Source organism: Cyrtonyx montezumae, unplaced genomic scaffold (assembly GCF_038088225.1).
Source record: "Cyrtonyx montezumae isolate F1298 unplaced genomic scaffold, pur_monq_1.0 scaffold_3, whole genome shotgun sequence".
In the NCBI taxonomy this organism is placed as follows: Eukaryota; Metazoa; Chordata; class Aves; order Galliformes; family Odontophoridae; genus Cyrtonyx; species Cyrtonyx montezumae.
Genome location: NW_027072034.1, coordinates 119470998 through 119488599, shown reverse-complemented (window position 1 = coordinate 119488599; position 17602 = coordinate 119470998). Strand labels below are relative to the sequence as shown.

Here is a 17602-nt window from a genome sequence, read left to right as displayed (position 1 = left end):
AATATATCACTATTATTTTGACACCAAGTACTGCTGTACCAAGAAGCTTTCATCAAAAGGTGTCTTCATTATGAGGAAATTATTAAAATCCTTTTTAGCAGTGTCTACAGGAAGCAAATTTTCACTCTGTTTTTATTTTACAATAACCCATTTTTATTCTCATTTGCGTGCTGACTTGAGACATACATTGATATATTAATAAAAGAACAGCTTATTTAAAATACCACCGCTGCCAAGATCCTGGGAGTTGGTGGTTTTAATTTATCTGTGTAAGTATGTTCAGGAATGCAGAGTCTCACACTGGAAGCCTTGCAAAGTTTTTTTTATAAAATACAGATGGCATCCCCATTCATCTGTTTACAATCTAATATGCTGTACCTACACTACTTATCTGATGTGCTTTTAGAAGTACCATCTGGAAAAAACTTAGCATAGCACATTTTTACATGTATAAAGCAACAACAACAGATCATTTCTTTTCCCTGAGTCCTTCAACTCAGCAGTAGGTTAGGTTTAAGGATATGATCCATGGCAAGTTCAATTCTCCTTCCGTACCCCATGCCTCCGATCTGTGGCATGTTATATAAGATCGTATTTTCAAGGATTATCAGTTTGAGTCAGTTTTGACATACATGAGAAAAAACAGAAATTCACTATTCAGGCCTCGCTGCACAAAGTGTTGAATGCCCTCCATTTCCTTAAAGCAAAGGCATGCACCCACTCAGCTCTGCTGCACTGCGAATCACTCAGTTCTCTGTGAACGAGGGTCTGCTGCTTATGGAGTGGGGGGGACAAACTGAAGAGAGGAAGGTGCTTTATTGATTTCAGCTACAAAGATTTCTGCTAGTAACTTCAGATGTGAAATACTAGTTCATAGAGGCACACCTTTGTGCTTGTCAACTCACTGCAGTCAAACCTCAGTGCAATTCATTTGACTCTAATTAATTACAGCGCTGTTATTAGCAAAGTAAATATTGTAGATATTAGAAATTCCATACCCAATTCATTTTTATTAGGTGCATTTATTTGACACTTATGAATATGCAAACATCGTGTTTTAGACATACTACAGTAACAATGCTATGCATCCAAGCACAGTCTCTGCTCCAAGTGGCTCGCCGTTAGACTCTAACCTGTTTGCCATTTGGTCACTCATTGTTTGTACGCCCGGGAAAAGGAAAACAGGGCTAAGACTCATTTCCTTAAGTAAGTCTCTGGCAAACAGATTGTTGCTAATTGCAATAACTCCCCAAAATTCAGCTTTTTGTGCAGGTACATCAATAAGGAAAATCAATAGTCTTAACACCTGAACAAACAAACAGTATTAACTATACTCCTAGAACTCTCAAAACCAAACGGAAAATAAAAATGCAAAGCTGCAAAAGTTAAATATTGAAATCCTTTTTAAATAGATGCAGGAGTAAGAACAGACCATAATGATAATGGAGCTCCGCTCAATTTATTGTCCTGCTCAGTATAATACCGTAAAGTACAGACTAACACTAAACAAACACTAAAGGTAAGATTTAGATAACATGGCAAAATGAGAATAAAAGAATTAACTAAAAGGCAGACAACATACAGAATGCTGCTGCAAGGCACTCTGTGCTCCAGTTTGAAAATCCAATGTTTAATTAGAGAGAGAGAGACATTCAGTATGCTTAGTAATTGATTTTAAAAAGATGTTTTGTGTCTTTCACATTTTTCTGCATCTCAGCTCAAACAGCTCTTTATCTTCTAAAGATTACAATTACATCATGGATGAATCTGGCTTCCACATCAACACAGACATTTTCTGGAAGGCATCGGTACTGCTGCTTACGTTCAAAATCCTATGAAACTGCCAAGTACAGCTAATAATACCTATTCAGATTAAGAATTATGCATTAAAGCATCTGTCAGACAAAAAGGGGGAAGATCTTTCAAGGATCTTTTATTGTCAGCTTTGCAGTATACGGACAAAGCCTGTAAAACATCATTTTGTCTGTATACTGCAAATTTTCACAGCAGATGAAATTTTGTGAGCAGACTGAAAACCTCTATAGGTGCTCACACAGAACATACTTTAGTGTACATTTTTATGGTTTTTGAATGGTTAGAATGTATTTTCTGCATCTTGTTTTGTGGTTTTGATGACCAGATGTGCAATATCTTATTTTGTTGTTTAACTGGAATTTTTATTCAAAGTTGAAATATTGGCTTCATATCTTTTTGCTGCCTCTAAGTCCTTTTCTTTTCTCTTCATCTCCATATCTTGGCTCTGTGGTCAAAAGAGATACAGTGAACATTTTGTGTACAATTCGAGTAAAACTGTATGATCCTTCAGAGAGATTTTAAGAATTAAACCTTCAACAATCGTAGGGGCAATGGAAATAAAAATATTCCACACTAATAAAATTAATCTATTTTGAAAATGTTGCATCCTTTTTCCACCAAAACCCTTCAGTGCACATGTTTAAGAACAATGTAGTACTCGCATGAAGCAACCAGGCACGGCAGCTATTACAGATACTTAATGTGCACTCAATTAGAGAGAGAGAGAGATTGTCCACATACACGTTCTCTCTTGCTTTCTCCAGTGCTAGAAGCCAAAACCCACTTCATGAAATCTCCTCACTTAAAAAGCAGGGACATATTTTGTTGTCATGTCAGAACATTTTAGACGATCAGAAATAATGTGTTAATTATACAGAGAAAATTACACGTCCACATGTAAAACTACTAACAATTCTTTCAGATTATTCAACGTTGCTTAGGATCTTACAGTCTCTGGTGAGGTTTTAAGAGGTTTCAAGAGATACATTTTCTCAACAAGGAGACACAGTTTTGATAAAAAACTGAATTACAAATATTTCTACAACAGATTTACCTGTTTGTGAAAGCACCAGATACAAAGCAATACGATGTTAATAAATAATCGTTTTGTATACAATTTGGTTAGAAATGCAAAAAGCATTATTATACTGATATCCCTGTTTTCTTTTAATTCCAGATCAATTCCAACAAGTAATTCCACAATAATTCTGTTTTTCAGTTTATATGCAGCATCTAAGTAACACAGTTTTTAGTTTTGGTCCAATGTTTTTCATTTGTGTCCAGAAGAATTTCACACCCAGCGGCTCAGGTACTCTTCAAAGAAAAGGTGCTGAAAATGATGTTAGCTCTTTGTAGGACAAAACGCTCTGGACAAATTTTCTTTGAAATGCTCTATCCCATTTTTAGACTGGAGATTTGGTAAAATATATCTTTTGCATTGAGAACTTCTCTCTGGTATTTCTATGCAAACCTCAAAAAAAAAAACCCAAATATTTAAAGGAAAAAAACAACCAAAACTGTTAGTCCCAAGGACTAAACAATAATGCTGAGATTGATTTCATTTACACTTTCTCATCTAAAAACAATTACCCGTCAGACATACTACTTTTATTGTAAATGAAGACAAGAAGGCACCTCAAAATGGAGATCCATCTTAACAAAGATAAATAAAACTGGCAATTTATCATTTGAGAATTATTTGAATTATTTGTCATTCTATTTGTCACTGAAGTGTCAAAACACAGTTGTCCAAAATACTGATTAAGGCTGGAAATAAAAGCCAAAATATGGTACTATTCTGTAAGTAGAACATTGCAAAACTGTATTATAAAGTTAAATGTAACTAGAAGATACATAATTACATCTGAAAGAGACAAAAAGTAAAATAGATTACAAATCCCACTCTAAGTTTCTTGTTGAATTCATGACACGGAAGGTACATCACCCTGAAAGAATGGTAGGAAGAATGAATTTTGTCCTCCATTCAGCAATGACAATGTGAGAACACAATAATGCATGTCGCAAAAGTTCTGTTACCAATTTAAACTTGTTCTGAAGTTTGAATACACTCCAAGAGTTTGTTTACTTAAGAAAAAAAAATAATCATCAATAATGAAAACAATCAAAAACCCTAAGTAGAATTTCAGTGAAATACTATTTGCAAAGACATAGACCAAAAAAAAAAAAAAAAAAGGTCATTCCTTCATCCCCTTCCAGAAAAAAAGTGGAACAATAAATATTTCTTGAGAGCAAACTAAAATGATACTGGAAGACTACTTCTACTGCTATTACTATTGATATTCAGAGTAGAATGATAAATTAAAATGGTCAAACGTTATCTTTCAAAAGAAGAAAATTACCTACAAGAAGATTCAGAAGTGGGAATCAGCACAAAGTTTAAATGCGTTTACATCTCTATGGAAATTACTGTAGTGTAATGATGAAAATCAAGCTGGATTAAATGGCCTCTTGCCCACACTTAGGTGTAAGTACCTAAATAGGTATTCATATTTAGATATAAAAACCTACATATTCACTTCCAGTGACAAACGTGAAAGCAGCAGAATACAGTCAGGTATTTTAAGAGTCATTTTAAGAATTCCATGTAAGCAGGAACTCAAGTGTATATCCATTGTACATTGGTTCCTGTATGACTCTGCCACCACGGTAGGACACATATGCTGATCTTTTAGGTTCTGGAGAGTTGAAATAAATGTTTCTTTCAGTTTGTCTCACAGAACCAATAGAAGAAGTAGTTCCATCATCCCTTCTACGATAATTTTGTTGGTAATTTGGTTTAACTTTTGAGTATGAAGTGGGAGTTCCTAAAATTGGAAAAACAAATGTATAAAGTAATGTTGTGATATCACTCAAAGAAGACAAAATTTAAAAGAATGTTCTGTACAGACAGTCCACTCAAAATAGAGATTGTCCATATGCGACACATAGAACGGAACAAGGTAGTGCTAAATCATCTAATAGTTTAGTTTTTAGGAATGAGTAAGCCAACTGTTTTATAAAAATACCTTTGCCTGTTCCTGCATTAGGTGAGTTTCTTTGCTCCTCAGAAATACAGTTATTCTTCTTTACCCCCTTGAAGTGGTATTTCCTCACACATTCAGCGCTGTCTGTTGCTGAAGGATTTAATTGCACAGATTTACCTTTCAAAAAGCACACATTTTCTTATCAAGAAATGCTATGATGAATTGAAAAACTCATCTTCCACTTCATACACAGGTCTCCTTAGGTAAGGAACACTATCTTCCTCTTTAAATATTTTGAAAGAATCATCTCACAAAATGAAAAAAAAGTTGCTACATTTCCATTAGCACAGCTCAAGGTCTCAAAATCTTGAGGACAAACTCAAAATTTAACAATAACAGTCCAACAGTACTTTGAACAAGTTTGAAACAAACAATTACTTTGATTCTGTCTCTGAACGTTTCCCATTAGGAATCAGAAAAACTTCAATAATACTGTAAGAAATAGAATCTCACTGAAAAGCAAAGAATCACAGAACTGTATGCCCCCTGCCAAAGCAGCTCCCTAGCCCAGGTTGCACAGGTAGGCGTCCAGGCGGGTCTGCAACGTCTCCAGAGAAGGAGACTCCACCACCTCTCTGTGCAGCTGTGCCACTGCTCCGGCACTGCACTGGGAAGAAGTTCCCACACACATTTGTGCTGAACTTCCTGCGCTTCAGTTTGTGGCCATTTTCCCTTGGTTCTATCACCATGCACCGCACAGAGTCCAGCCTCGTCCTTTTGCCTCCCACTCCTTAGGTATTTATGGACATGGATTAAATTCCCTCTGCATCTCCTTTTCTCAAGGCTGAACAGACCCTGGTCTCTCAGCCTTTCCTCATAAGAGAGGTGTTCCATGCCCATTAATATCTTTGTAGCCCTCCACTGAAGTCTTTCAAGGAGATCCCTGTCTATTTTGTACCGAAGAGCCCAGAACTGGACACAGGAGTCCAGGTGAGGCCTCACCAGGGAAGAGTAGAGGGGGAGGATCAAGGCCCCTTGACCTGCTGGCCATGCTCTTTTTAATGCAGCCCAGGATCCCATTGGCCTTCTTGGCCACCAGCGCACACTGCTGCCTCAGGGCCAGCCTATCATCATCAGGAACCCCAAGTTCATAGGTTCATAGCTTTATAGGTTGGAAAGGACCTACAAGATCATCTAGTCCAACCATCCTCCTAACACCATCCCTACACACTGAACTGCTAAATCAAATCCCTTAGCACCTCATCTCAACGGTTCTTGAACAGTGCTAGAAATGGTGCCTCAACCACCTCCCTAGGCAGGCCATTCCAGTGCCTGACCACTCTTTCAGAGAAAAATTGTTTCCTCAAATCTAATATAAATCTTCCCCGGCACAACTTGTGGCCATTCCCTCTCGTCCTGTCATTATTTATCAGGGAGAAGAAGTCCCTATTCACAGAGTAGCTCTCCAGCAGGTCATCCTCAAACCTTAAATAAGTACCTTTTTCGTTTGAATGCTTTGATGCAGTTGGTGTTTTTTCAAAATATACTGGCACACTTTCTTTCTCATTAAAATATTTGTTCCTCTGTGGTGCAAAATAATCACGTCCTAGAGAAAATGAAGAAAAGATGAAGGAAATCCTCAATTTTAAAGAACATTCTGAACAATAAAATGTGAACAATTTTATAATTACATTCTGAATGAAATTAATAAAAAAGAAAAAATATAATAAAACCAAATAGACAATTCATTAAGCAACCTCCACCCAAAAAAAAAATAATAATATGATAAACATTTAAAAGCTTTAAATACGCAGGGGTATGATTTAATTACAGAATTCCTTCTCGGCAGGCAGGGGGAGGTGATTGTCCCCATGTGTGCAGCTCTTGTGAGGACCCATCTGCAGTACTGCATCCAGGCCTGGGGACCCCAGTACATGACAAACACAGAGCACTTGGAATGAGACTAGAGGAGGGCCACTAAGATCACAGGAAGGCTGGAACAGCTCTACTATGAAGATGAGATGAGGGAATTGGGCTTGTTTAGCTTGTAGATGTATCAGGAAGCCAAAATTAATTACCTTTATTTTCATAGGATTTATCATCCGCTCTGTTAATACATTTCAATGGTACTTTCATTCCTGAAGTCTCTCTCTCTCTTTTCATATTATTGTCACCTGGAAAGGCAACAGAAGGAACACGTTAGCTCCCTGCATATAGCCACAATGAATGAAAATGTCATTCTCTTCCCTCCACATCGATGAATTAGAAATTAGCTCCAAGCAATTTCCTTGACCTGCTTGCTTTATATTCTTCTTTCTCTATTATTTTGTTTTGAAATATATCCATACGTGTAAACCAGTGAAGCATACTGCATAAGCTCTCTTGACCAGATTTAAGAATAACTGTGTTTGTTATAAAATGAGACTGCCAACTGAATGTCAGTCAGTTTAATTAATCAGACTGAACAAATCATTTGAGCTGAAGATACACAAGTGTCTTTGGTAGACAAACCTTCAGTAATGATGGTGAAAAGCATCAATTCCTGTTCAGAAATCTGTTTCCCATAAAAAGAAGTAACTCCTAAATTTGCAAAGAATAAGTCACCCATAACATTAGATAATCTCACAGAATGAAAATACTTGGAGCTGTAGAGACCAACTAGATGATCTTTGAGGTCCTTTTCAACCCAAGCCACTCTATGGTTCTGTGATAATATGAAAGAGACCTGTATGCTGTTTCATACCCATCTGAAGCTAGAAGATGCACAGCACTTTGCTGACAGCTAGACCAAGCATCCCTAGCACGGTCATGAATTATTTTGCATTGACAAACGAAGGGGAGAAAAAGGAATAATACTGAAATTCTTATTATTCTTACCAGTATTTTATATTTCTGAAGGAAAAAATGCAAATACTGATAAGCAAACAAACACAGGTTGGTCTGAAAGTAATGCCTCCAGTAGGCATTCCCCTACTTATATTTTTAACGGCACAAGCCATTTCTCTGACCAAAATAAGCAGGAAAAAGTCCAATGTAATGACCATAAAGGTTTCTTATATTTACTAAAATCTTCAAACATGCTGAATAATAACTGATATTTTCAATCCCTACAATTGATGGTGTAGTATGAAAAGGAGTGTACAAAATGTGTAACAAAAAAACTAGGTATTTCATATATTAATTTATAATTAAAGGGTGGAGTTTGTACCAGGCATATTGACTTCATTACAACACAGTGTTCAGCAATGAGAAGCCAATATTAATTACCTTTATTTTCATAGGATTTATCATCCGCTCTGTTAATACATTTCAATGGTACTTTCATTCCTGAAGTCTCTCTCTCCCTTTTCATATTATTTTCACCTGGAAAGGCAACAGAAGGAACACGTTAGCTCCCTGCATATAGCCACAATGAATGAAAATGTCATTCTCTTCCTTCCACATCTGTAAATTAGTAATTAGCTCAAACCAATTTCCTTTATAGTTTCATATGTTCAAAGGTACATTAGGTTGGAAAGGACCTACAAGATCATCTAGTCCAACCATCCTCCTAACACCATCCCTACCCACTGAACTGCTAAATCAAATCCCTTAGCACCTTATCTAAACTCTTCTTGAACAGCGCTAGGGATGGTGCCTCAACCACCTCCCTAGGCAGGCCATTCCAGTGCCTGACCACCCTTTCAGAGAAAAAATGTTTCCTCAAATCTAATCTAAATCTTCCTTGGCACAAATTGTGGCCATTCCCTCTCGTCCTGTCATTATTTATCAGATAGAAGTCCCTATTCACAGAGCACCTCTCCAGCAGGTCATCCCCAAACCTTAAATAAGTATATTTTTCGTTTGAATATTTGGATGTAGTTGGTGCTTTTTCAAAATATACTGGCTCACTTTGTTTCCCATTAAAATATTTGTTCCTCTGTGGTGCAAAATAACCACCTCCTAGAGAACATGAAGAAAAGATGAAGGAAATTCTCAATTTTAAAGAACATTCTGAACAATAAAATGTGAACCATTTTATAATTACATTCTGAGTGAAATCAATAAAAAAAAATATAATAAAACCAAATAGACAATTCATTAAGAAAATTCCACCCAAAAAAAAAAATAAGATAAACATTTAAAAGCTTTAAATACGCAGGGGTATGATTTAATTACAGAATTCCTTCTCGGCAGGCAGGGGGAGGTGATTGTCCCCATGTGTGCAGCTCTTGTGAGGACCCATCTGCAGTACTGCATCCAGGCCTGGGGACCCCAGTACATGACAAACACAGAGCTCTTGGAATGAGACTAGAGGAGGGCCACTAAGATCACAGGAAGGCTGGAACAGCTCTACTATGAAGATGAGATGAGGGAATTGGGCTCTTTTTGCTTGTAGATGTATCAGGAAGCCAATATGAATTACCTTTATTTTCACAGGATTTGTCATCTGTTCTGCTAAATTGCTTCACTGATACTTCCATTCCTGAAGTCTCTCTCTCTCTTTTCATATTACTGTCACCTGGAAAGGCAACAGAAGGAACACGTTAGCTCCCTGCATATAGCCACAATGAATGAAAATGTCATTCTCTTCCCTCCACATCTATGAATTAGTAATTAGCTCCAAGCAATTTCCTTGACCTGCTTGCTTTATATTCTTCTTTCTCTGTTATTAGTCATTTCAACTGTGCATTGTGAAACTTAAGCACTCATGTATAACATCTGAATTTTCTAAGGAAGTGCCATGACACTCACATTAAAGAAGACATGGTATATACTGACTACAAAAATAAAAATACCTACCTGTCCCTGAATCTTGCTCAGCGGTGTCCATTGCTAATTTCTCACTTCCCAAACCTGGAGATGGAGGAGCAATTTCTCCTGACTGGAGAACCTGAGGGTTCTGAACCCTATAATATTCTCCTAAACATACAGCAAAAAGTGAAAAAAAAAACCTCAAACACCTTTACTATACTGGCAATGGTGCTGTTCATAAAAGGGTCACCCATGTCATACTCACCAGATTTATAGCACACTTCCTTCATTGCTCTTTCTTCTTCAATGTCTGCAGCAGTCTTTTCCGGTGTAACAGAAATAGCTGTAGGAAACATTTTATAAAGATTACTAGATGTCTTGTCATGCCATACCAAGACCATTAATGTTTCTTAACTATCAAATAACACGATGAATTTCATTTTTGCCATGACTATTTGTTAACATTAGGTTTTTTCCCAGTGCAATGGAATTTCAGCTACAGCAGCTCTTAAAGTAACTGCTGATTTAGAGCGATTTAAAAAAATATTTTCAGTATTCATCTGTAAAATATTATATATATTCTCAAAAGGAAATCTCAGTGAACATGTCATCCATGTTTTCTTGTCACAAAGCCTCTACCCAATGATGTTAACCTGCTATGTCTGCTGTCACAGGTGATGAAGTGAGTGCTCCTTATCTGTCACAGTTAAGACTAGTAAGACTAACCTCGAAGTGAGACACGTTCAATTGCTTAATTACAGGTGTGTTGTTTTTTGGTTTCTAAAATATGTGTTTTGAAATATATCCATACGTGTAAACCAGTGAAGCATACTGCATAAGCTCTCTTGACCAGATTTAAGAATAACTGTGTTTGTTATAAAATGAGACTGCCAACTGAATGTCAGTCAGTTTAATTAATCAGACTGAACAAATCATTTGAGCTGAAGACACACAAGTGTCTTTGGTAGACAAACCTTCAGTAATGATGGTGAAAAGCATCAATTCCTGTTCAGAAATCTGTTTCCCATACAAAGAAGTAACTCCTAAATTTGCAAAGAATAAGTCACCCATAACATTAGATAATCTCACAGAATGAAAATACTTGGAGCTGTAGAGACCAACTAGATGATCTTTGAGGTCCTTTTCAACCCAAGCCACTCTATGGTTCTGTGATAATATGAAAGAGACCTGTATGCTGTTTCATACCCATCTGAAGCTAGAAGATGCACAGCACTTTGCTGACAGCTAGACCAAGCATCCCTAGCATGGTCATGAATTATTTTGCATTGACAAACAAAGGGGAGAAAAAGGAATAATACTGAAATTCTTATTATTCTTACCAGTATTTTATATTTCTGAAGGAAAAAAAAGCAAATGCTGTTAAGCAAACAAACATAGATTGGTCTGAAAGTAATGCCTCCTGTAGGCATTCCTCCACTAATTTTTTTTAACTTCACAAGCCATTTCTCTGACCAAAATAAGCAGGAAAAAGTCCAATGTAATGACCATAAAGGTTTTTTATATTTACTAAAATCGTCAAACATGCTGAATAATAAGTGATATTTTCAATCCCTACAATTGATGGTGTAGTATGAAAAGGAGTGTACAAAATGTGTAACAAAAAAACCTAGGTATTTCAGATATTAATTTATATTTAAAGGGTGGAGTTTGTACCAGGCATATTGACTTTAGGCAGTTTTCTTTACAACACAATGTTCAGCATTGAGAAGCCAATATGAATTACCTTTATTTTCACAGGATTTGTCATCTGTTCTGCTAAATTGCTTCACTGATACTTCCATTCCTGAAGTCTCTCTCTCTCTTTTCATATTACTGTCACCTGGAAAGGCAACAGAAGGAACACGTTAGCTCCCTGCATATAGCCACAATGAATGAAAATGTCATTCTCTTCCCTCCACATCTATGAATTAGTAATTAGCTCCAAGCAATTTCCTTGACCTGCTTGCTTTATATTCTTCTTTCTCTGTTATTAGTCATTTCAACTGTGCATTGTGAAACTTAAGCACTCATGTATAACATCTGAATTTTCTAAGGAAGTGCCATGACACTCACATTAAAGAAGACATGGTATATACTGACTACAAAAATAAAAATACCTACCTGTCCCTGAATCTTGCTCAACGGTGTCCATTGCTAATTTCTCACTTCCCAAACCTGGAGGTGGAGGAGCAATTTCTCCTGACTGGAGAACCTGAGGGTTCTGAATCCTATAATATTCTCCTAAACAAACAGCAAAAAGTGAAAAAAAAAACCTCAAACACCTTTACTATACTGGCAATGGTGCTGTTCATAAAAGGGTCACCCATGTCATACTTACCAGATTTATAGCACACTTCCATTATTGCTCTTTCTTCTTCAATGTCTTCAGCAGTCTTTTCCCGTGTAACAGAAATAGCTGTAGGAAACATTTTATAAAGATTACTAGATGTCTTGTCATGCCATACCAAGACCATTAATGTTTCTTAACTATCAAATAACACGATGAATTTCATTTTTGCCATGACTATTTGTTAACATTAGGTTTTTTCCCAGTGCAATGGAATTTCAGCTACAGCAGCTCTTAAAATAACTGCTGATTTAGAGTGATTTAAAAAAATATTTTCAGTATTCATCTGTAAATTATTATATATATTCTCAAAAGGAAATCTCAGTGAACATGTCATCCATGTTTTCTTGTCACAAAGCCTCTTCCCAATGTTGTTAACTTGCAGTGCCTGCAACTCTTAAGTAACACTCTTTTGTGAGTGCTCCTTATCTGTTCCAGTTAAGATTAGTAAGACTAATCTCTAAGTGAGACACGTTCCATTGCTTAACTACAGGTGTGCTGGTTGTTGATTTTTGTTTTCTTTTTCACATTTTTTTTTTCATATATATATGTGTTAGTAAACCAGTGAAGCATATTGCATGCATTTTCTTTAGCAAGTCCTCAGTCAACACATAGTATTAAATATTAATTGTTAAGATGATTAAGATTGGTGAGAACAGGAAGATAATAAAAATGTCATTCTACATGAGAAAATGCCAAATGCTTGTTATATGATAGTATTTGACAGTCATCTGAATATTTTAAACTCTATTTGATGAAAAATGGAATATGGGAATTACGCCAGCATCAAAATACAAAACTAGATGCTTTGCAGGAGTTAGAAACTATGGTTTACTCATGCGTCTGCTGTCTAACAGCTTTGCTGGGAAACAGTTTCAAAAACTTGACAACAGCTCTTTCCTAAAAATGTTAACAGTCATGGGAATACATCAGTTGTGAACCACATTGCATCAGGTGAAAAACCTTTATTCTAGTTCCTTCTAAGAGGAAATGGAAAACTTATTTACTATTACTATTGTCTTCGTCCTCCTCTTCATCCTCGTCTTCATCGTCTTCATTGCTGAGGTCTACAATCACTGGAGGGTGAATTGGTATTAAAATATTCCCCTGAATTTTGTAGAGTTCTTGACTATTGGCTGAAATCAGAATCCCTTCTTGGCCTTGCTGTTGAACTACAGTATCTGCAGAAAAGAACCAGAGACCGATTTTTTTTCAAGAGGGAACTGCAATCTGAAGTTCAGGTTCAGACCAACAGGTAAACTTTCAAAGTAATTATCATACATAAACTGTCTGCAAATAGATGAACTGAGCCTTATTTCAAGTATCTTCTAGAGAGGCAGGCAAATGAACACACTCCAAACACATGAAGAAATAGAATGCATGTGTAGTAGCCCCTCTGATGGGAAAGACAACACACTGCTGACTATAGCCTGCAGAAAAGAGAAGCTTCTATACTGTTCAAAAAAGGCTGTATATCTCTTCCTGCTAGTAGACAGACAAACTAAGTAACTTTCTTTCTTCCAATCTCTTTGTAGGTAGTTTACAACACAGGGAAATAAGGGATTAATAACATCTTGGCTGAAGTGCATTGCTTCCAGGACTCTGCTTGTGGAAATAGAGTAAGCATGCTGAGTAGCAGGCAGGCCTGGGTTGCTCCACAGGGCATCAGTTTGGAAGAATTTAGCACTGTTAAGCACTAAGCCAAATCAAACTTCAACACGAGTTTTAAGCCTGGAAATAAATAAATAATTACAGCATGTGCAATGTTATGGTGAGCACCCAGACTGTGGAGTTACAGGCATGCCAGTAAAATGAAACAGTTTGGGGCCGTTTCCTAGTTCTGAGTTTCGGGCATTACTCCTAGAAAGAATGTCTGTTGGGCATCTTCCCTAGTTCACACCATAACCAAAAGTGTAATTGAGTTTACAGCAGCTCTGTCTGGCAGAGGCTGAGCATTAGAGTATGAGTGTGGGGCACCACCTGAAGGGTGGGCCCTGTGGTACCGAGCTGTGTTGGGGCAGCGCTTGGAAGGCCACGTGGGATCAGTTCAGGAAGGATGGCATCTCACCAGAGTGACACCACGCTGGGCAAAGAGTGACCACAAGGGAACAGCAGAGATGAATCGTTAAGGACTGACTGCAGTCACCCCATTCCCCTCAATGCATTCCCCCCATTCCCTCCCTAGGGGAGGAGGTAGGAGTGGATTAGGGGAAGGTGGTTTTAGTTTGCTTTTAGTTTCTCACTTCTCCAGTCTGTTAGTAGCTGGCAATAAACTACATTAATCATTTCCTTGGAGAAAATGGACAATTTCAGATACTTTTTAGAAAACGGGAATAAAAAAAGTCCCTGAGTGATGCTTTCGAGTGAGGCCAGAAAAGACCCTATCAGTTCAGAAGCTAAGAGATTAATGATTTCCTATGAAACAAAATCTTCAGACTAAATCTGACTCGTATGTTCTAAGCCGGGACAAAATATTTACATAGATAAATGCCTTCCTACTCCAATAATATAGCACAGATGAAAAGCTAATATAAAGTTTGTGCTCCGTGGATCTCAGAAATCTAAAGTGGCATCTACTAATTCATCTTATATATAACTAGCAACTATGAAGACTTGCAACACTGCACGTACATGTATAAATTAACATAGCAACCCACCCACTGATCAGTACAACTCCTTGGTTCACTCTGAACTTGATGTGATAGCTGGTCACTCCTGATTCATTTGCAGCGGTGCACTTTTTTGATGTTAACGTGCACTATGCAAGCAGTGGAAGTTTAAGGATATGTTTCAGTGTTTAGTTACTTAGTGGACAAATGGTTGAGAAAACACTTCTACTTACTGACAGTAGGCGGCAGAAACAGTCTGTTTATACGACGAGGTTTGCTATGCTGGAAGCTGCAATTGATCCTCACACAGCCTAACGGCTTTGTTTCCCAGAAACACAAGGTGTTGCTGTACTTTTGCTGGGAGACAAAACATTTTCAGACATGGTTACAGTGTACTGTGATGAACGGAGGACTAACACTTTGCAGGACCACACAGTGCTCTGTCAGAATGTTTAAAGGTAACTACACCTACGTAAGGGAGATACATTCTCCACTGCAGACATTTTACAGATGTTGGGAAGAAAAAAATCTTTCTTTTTTACACAGTATTCATTTAATTTATGTGTGCCTGGGTTTCCTCTTCTACAGAATAAGTTTACCAGACCCATCTCAAACAAAATTTGCTGAAGATGCCTAAAAAACCCCCTGAAATCATACAAATTTAGGAACTTGTACAGACTTGTCAGACGTGGATTACAAAAGAAATTTGTTTCATTTCTCTTTCAAAACCACGTTGGCAGGAGGAAGTCACTTTTGATGTTAGAATTAAAATTGTGCTTGAAGAAACCCACTCCTTTCTACCTTTATGTGAACGCTTCCCTTGTCTCCATCACGTTCACAAGATATCAGAGCTCAGAAGTTTCTCGCAGTGACAGACTCTTCACTTGAAACACTAATGCACAGAATGATTCTGAGGTTGACAGACTAAATCCCCATACACAGCGTACAAGTGGCTGCTTTAAACTGTGAATGTCCTCCAATAAAACTCCTTGTCATTAATGTGAGAGACCATGCAGCAGCCAAGTATAAAAATGTGATGAAAAATATTTACAAATCACCAAAATTATGCAGGATTTGATGTTCAGAAACTACTACCATTACACTGCTTAGGCCACCTGCCAGCTGTTTTTTCACATGACACACAGAAGCTTAATGGGGAAAAACAAGTTGGTCATCCAATTATTGCTGCTTCACTTCTACATACAGTCCCAGTGCTGGGATAATACTGATCGAGATTTTTCCAGATTACATCTGTCCACAAAAGTGCACAACCAGCACATTTCCAGTGAAAGCCCCTTTCTTCACTCAAAATTCTCTCCCTTATTTTTCTTTAAGGAAAACAAAGTCACACTTGAAAAACGTCTGAATTCTCCCTGAAGTAAGTGGGAATGTTCCCATTGGTTCTGGAGAGACGAGTCTTACTCAGCTGGCATTAGGAGTCGAAGCCTGTCTCTGAAGCACCAATGCCTAAACCACCGATGCTCAAACAGATGCAATAACCAAGAACCAATCCACCCCTGGATTTTTACCAACTACAACAGAAACATTTCTTGGAAGTTCTGAATGGCTTCCTTTTCTGGAACAGGTCTTGAAGAAACTCAGGTAGTCAGTGTAAGCAGAACTTGTAAACACGGTCTATTAATTCAGATTTACTATAACTTTGACAGAATAAGAGAGATGAATTATGAGGGATTTTTAATGTCTGTGCTCCCTGAGTATCTGAGCCTTAGCCCCAGGAGAAATTAGGACAATTAGCTCCTCTCACTTCAGAAAATTAAATCATTGATTTATGTATGCCATGATAGACGCATACCAACTTCTAACGTTCGATAATAAATCTCCCTCTAACTATGCACGTATCATCAAGGATGCTGACCACTCTAGAATCTATAGCATTTACCTGTGCATGTGGAGGAGAATAACTGTGGTCATTCCCATCTTGATCCATTGTCACTTATTTTGTACTTATTCTACTCCTTTTATTCCAGCAGAGCACACATTAAAAGAAACCAGTGTACAAGCAAATCTTAAATTTGTCCCAAAACCAGTAGTTTTCTTTACAAGAAGGTGTTTTCAGAACTTCAGGTCTGCATCTGTTTTGGAACAAATCTCCAACTGATGGCCTAGCTAAAGCTCAGTACAGCTGAGCTGAGGAGGTGGCCTGCCTGCTAAAGGCCAAAGTTGGTTTCTGGGGTAAACAGAATGTTACCTGGCAGTTATAGGTCCACTGCTCCTGCAGACATTGTGACATCATCAGGTGACATCATCTAACCTTCCACGCTTGAACATAGTCCCTATTTCTCACTGTAGAAGTTAGGGTCTTCTAACCAAACCTCTGATACAAAACGGATGCCTGCATTTTTAAGCAAAGTTCTTGTACTCATTGTGTTTCATTGTGTTTCATTGTTTCAGTAAGCATTGGTAATTGCCAGGCAATACAAATCGATGTTATCAGGGATCAACTTAATGATCCAGTATGGTTAACGGGAAAACTTTGGGGCGCCAGGTTATGGGAATCTGGAAAAGACCGGGGAGGATACTTCCTCATAAAAAAGGAACCAGTCTCACATGACCCAGTACCTATAGGACCCAATCCAGTTGCTAACGTTGAAAGTCAGACAAGCACAACAAAGCGTCCTAATAATATAACCCCAGGAGTAAAAGAGACCCAGAGTGAAAACGAATCCACTAATTGGCCAGATGATCAGTCCACTCAAGAATATAACGCACTATGGAAAATAATGCAGGCCACATTTAAAGTCCTAAATGAGACTCACCTAAATCTAACTGAGGGATGCTGGTTATGCTATATAGCGAGACCGCCCTTTTATGAAGCCGTAGGATCCCCTGCTAAGCCAGGATGAAGTAATGGAACAAACCCCAGGGAATGTGTTTGGAGAAAGGGAAAAGAAAACACTCCTGGATTATCAATGGCGCAGGTGAAAGGCAAAGGAATGTGTGTAGGAAGTATACCCGAAAAAAGAAAACACCTCTGCCAAGTAAAGGTGTCCATCTCAGACCCGAAAAAGCCAGCCAAATGGCTCATTCCTACAGTTAACACAAGATGAATTTGTAATAACCTGGGAGTTACTCCATGCCTGTCGATTGATAAT

At 37.7% G+C, this 17602-nt stretch overlaps 1 protein-coding gene across 1 annotated transcript; it reads right to left on the bottom strand.

The window, feature by feature from the left end:
- Window positions 1–4407: 4407 nt before the first annotated feature.
- LOC136051457 (uncharacterized protein C12orf50 homolog) lies at window positions 4408–16437 on the bottom strand. The gene is made up of 9 exons (XM_065740896.1): window positions 16390–16437; window positions 14723–14846; window positions 12888–13061; window positions 11872–11949; window positions 11655–11774; window positions 11278–11373; window positions 6298–6405; window positions 4842–4949; window positions 4408–4640 (listed from the first exon to the last, which is right to left on the bottom strand). The coding sequence occupies exons 1-9, from the start codon at window positions 16435–16437 to the stop codon at window positions 4408–4410; spliced, it is 1089 nt and encodes a 362-aa protein (XP_065596968.1).
- Window positions 16438–17602: the final 1165 nt, after the last annotated feature.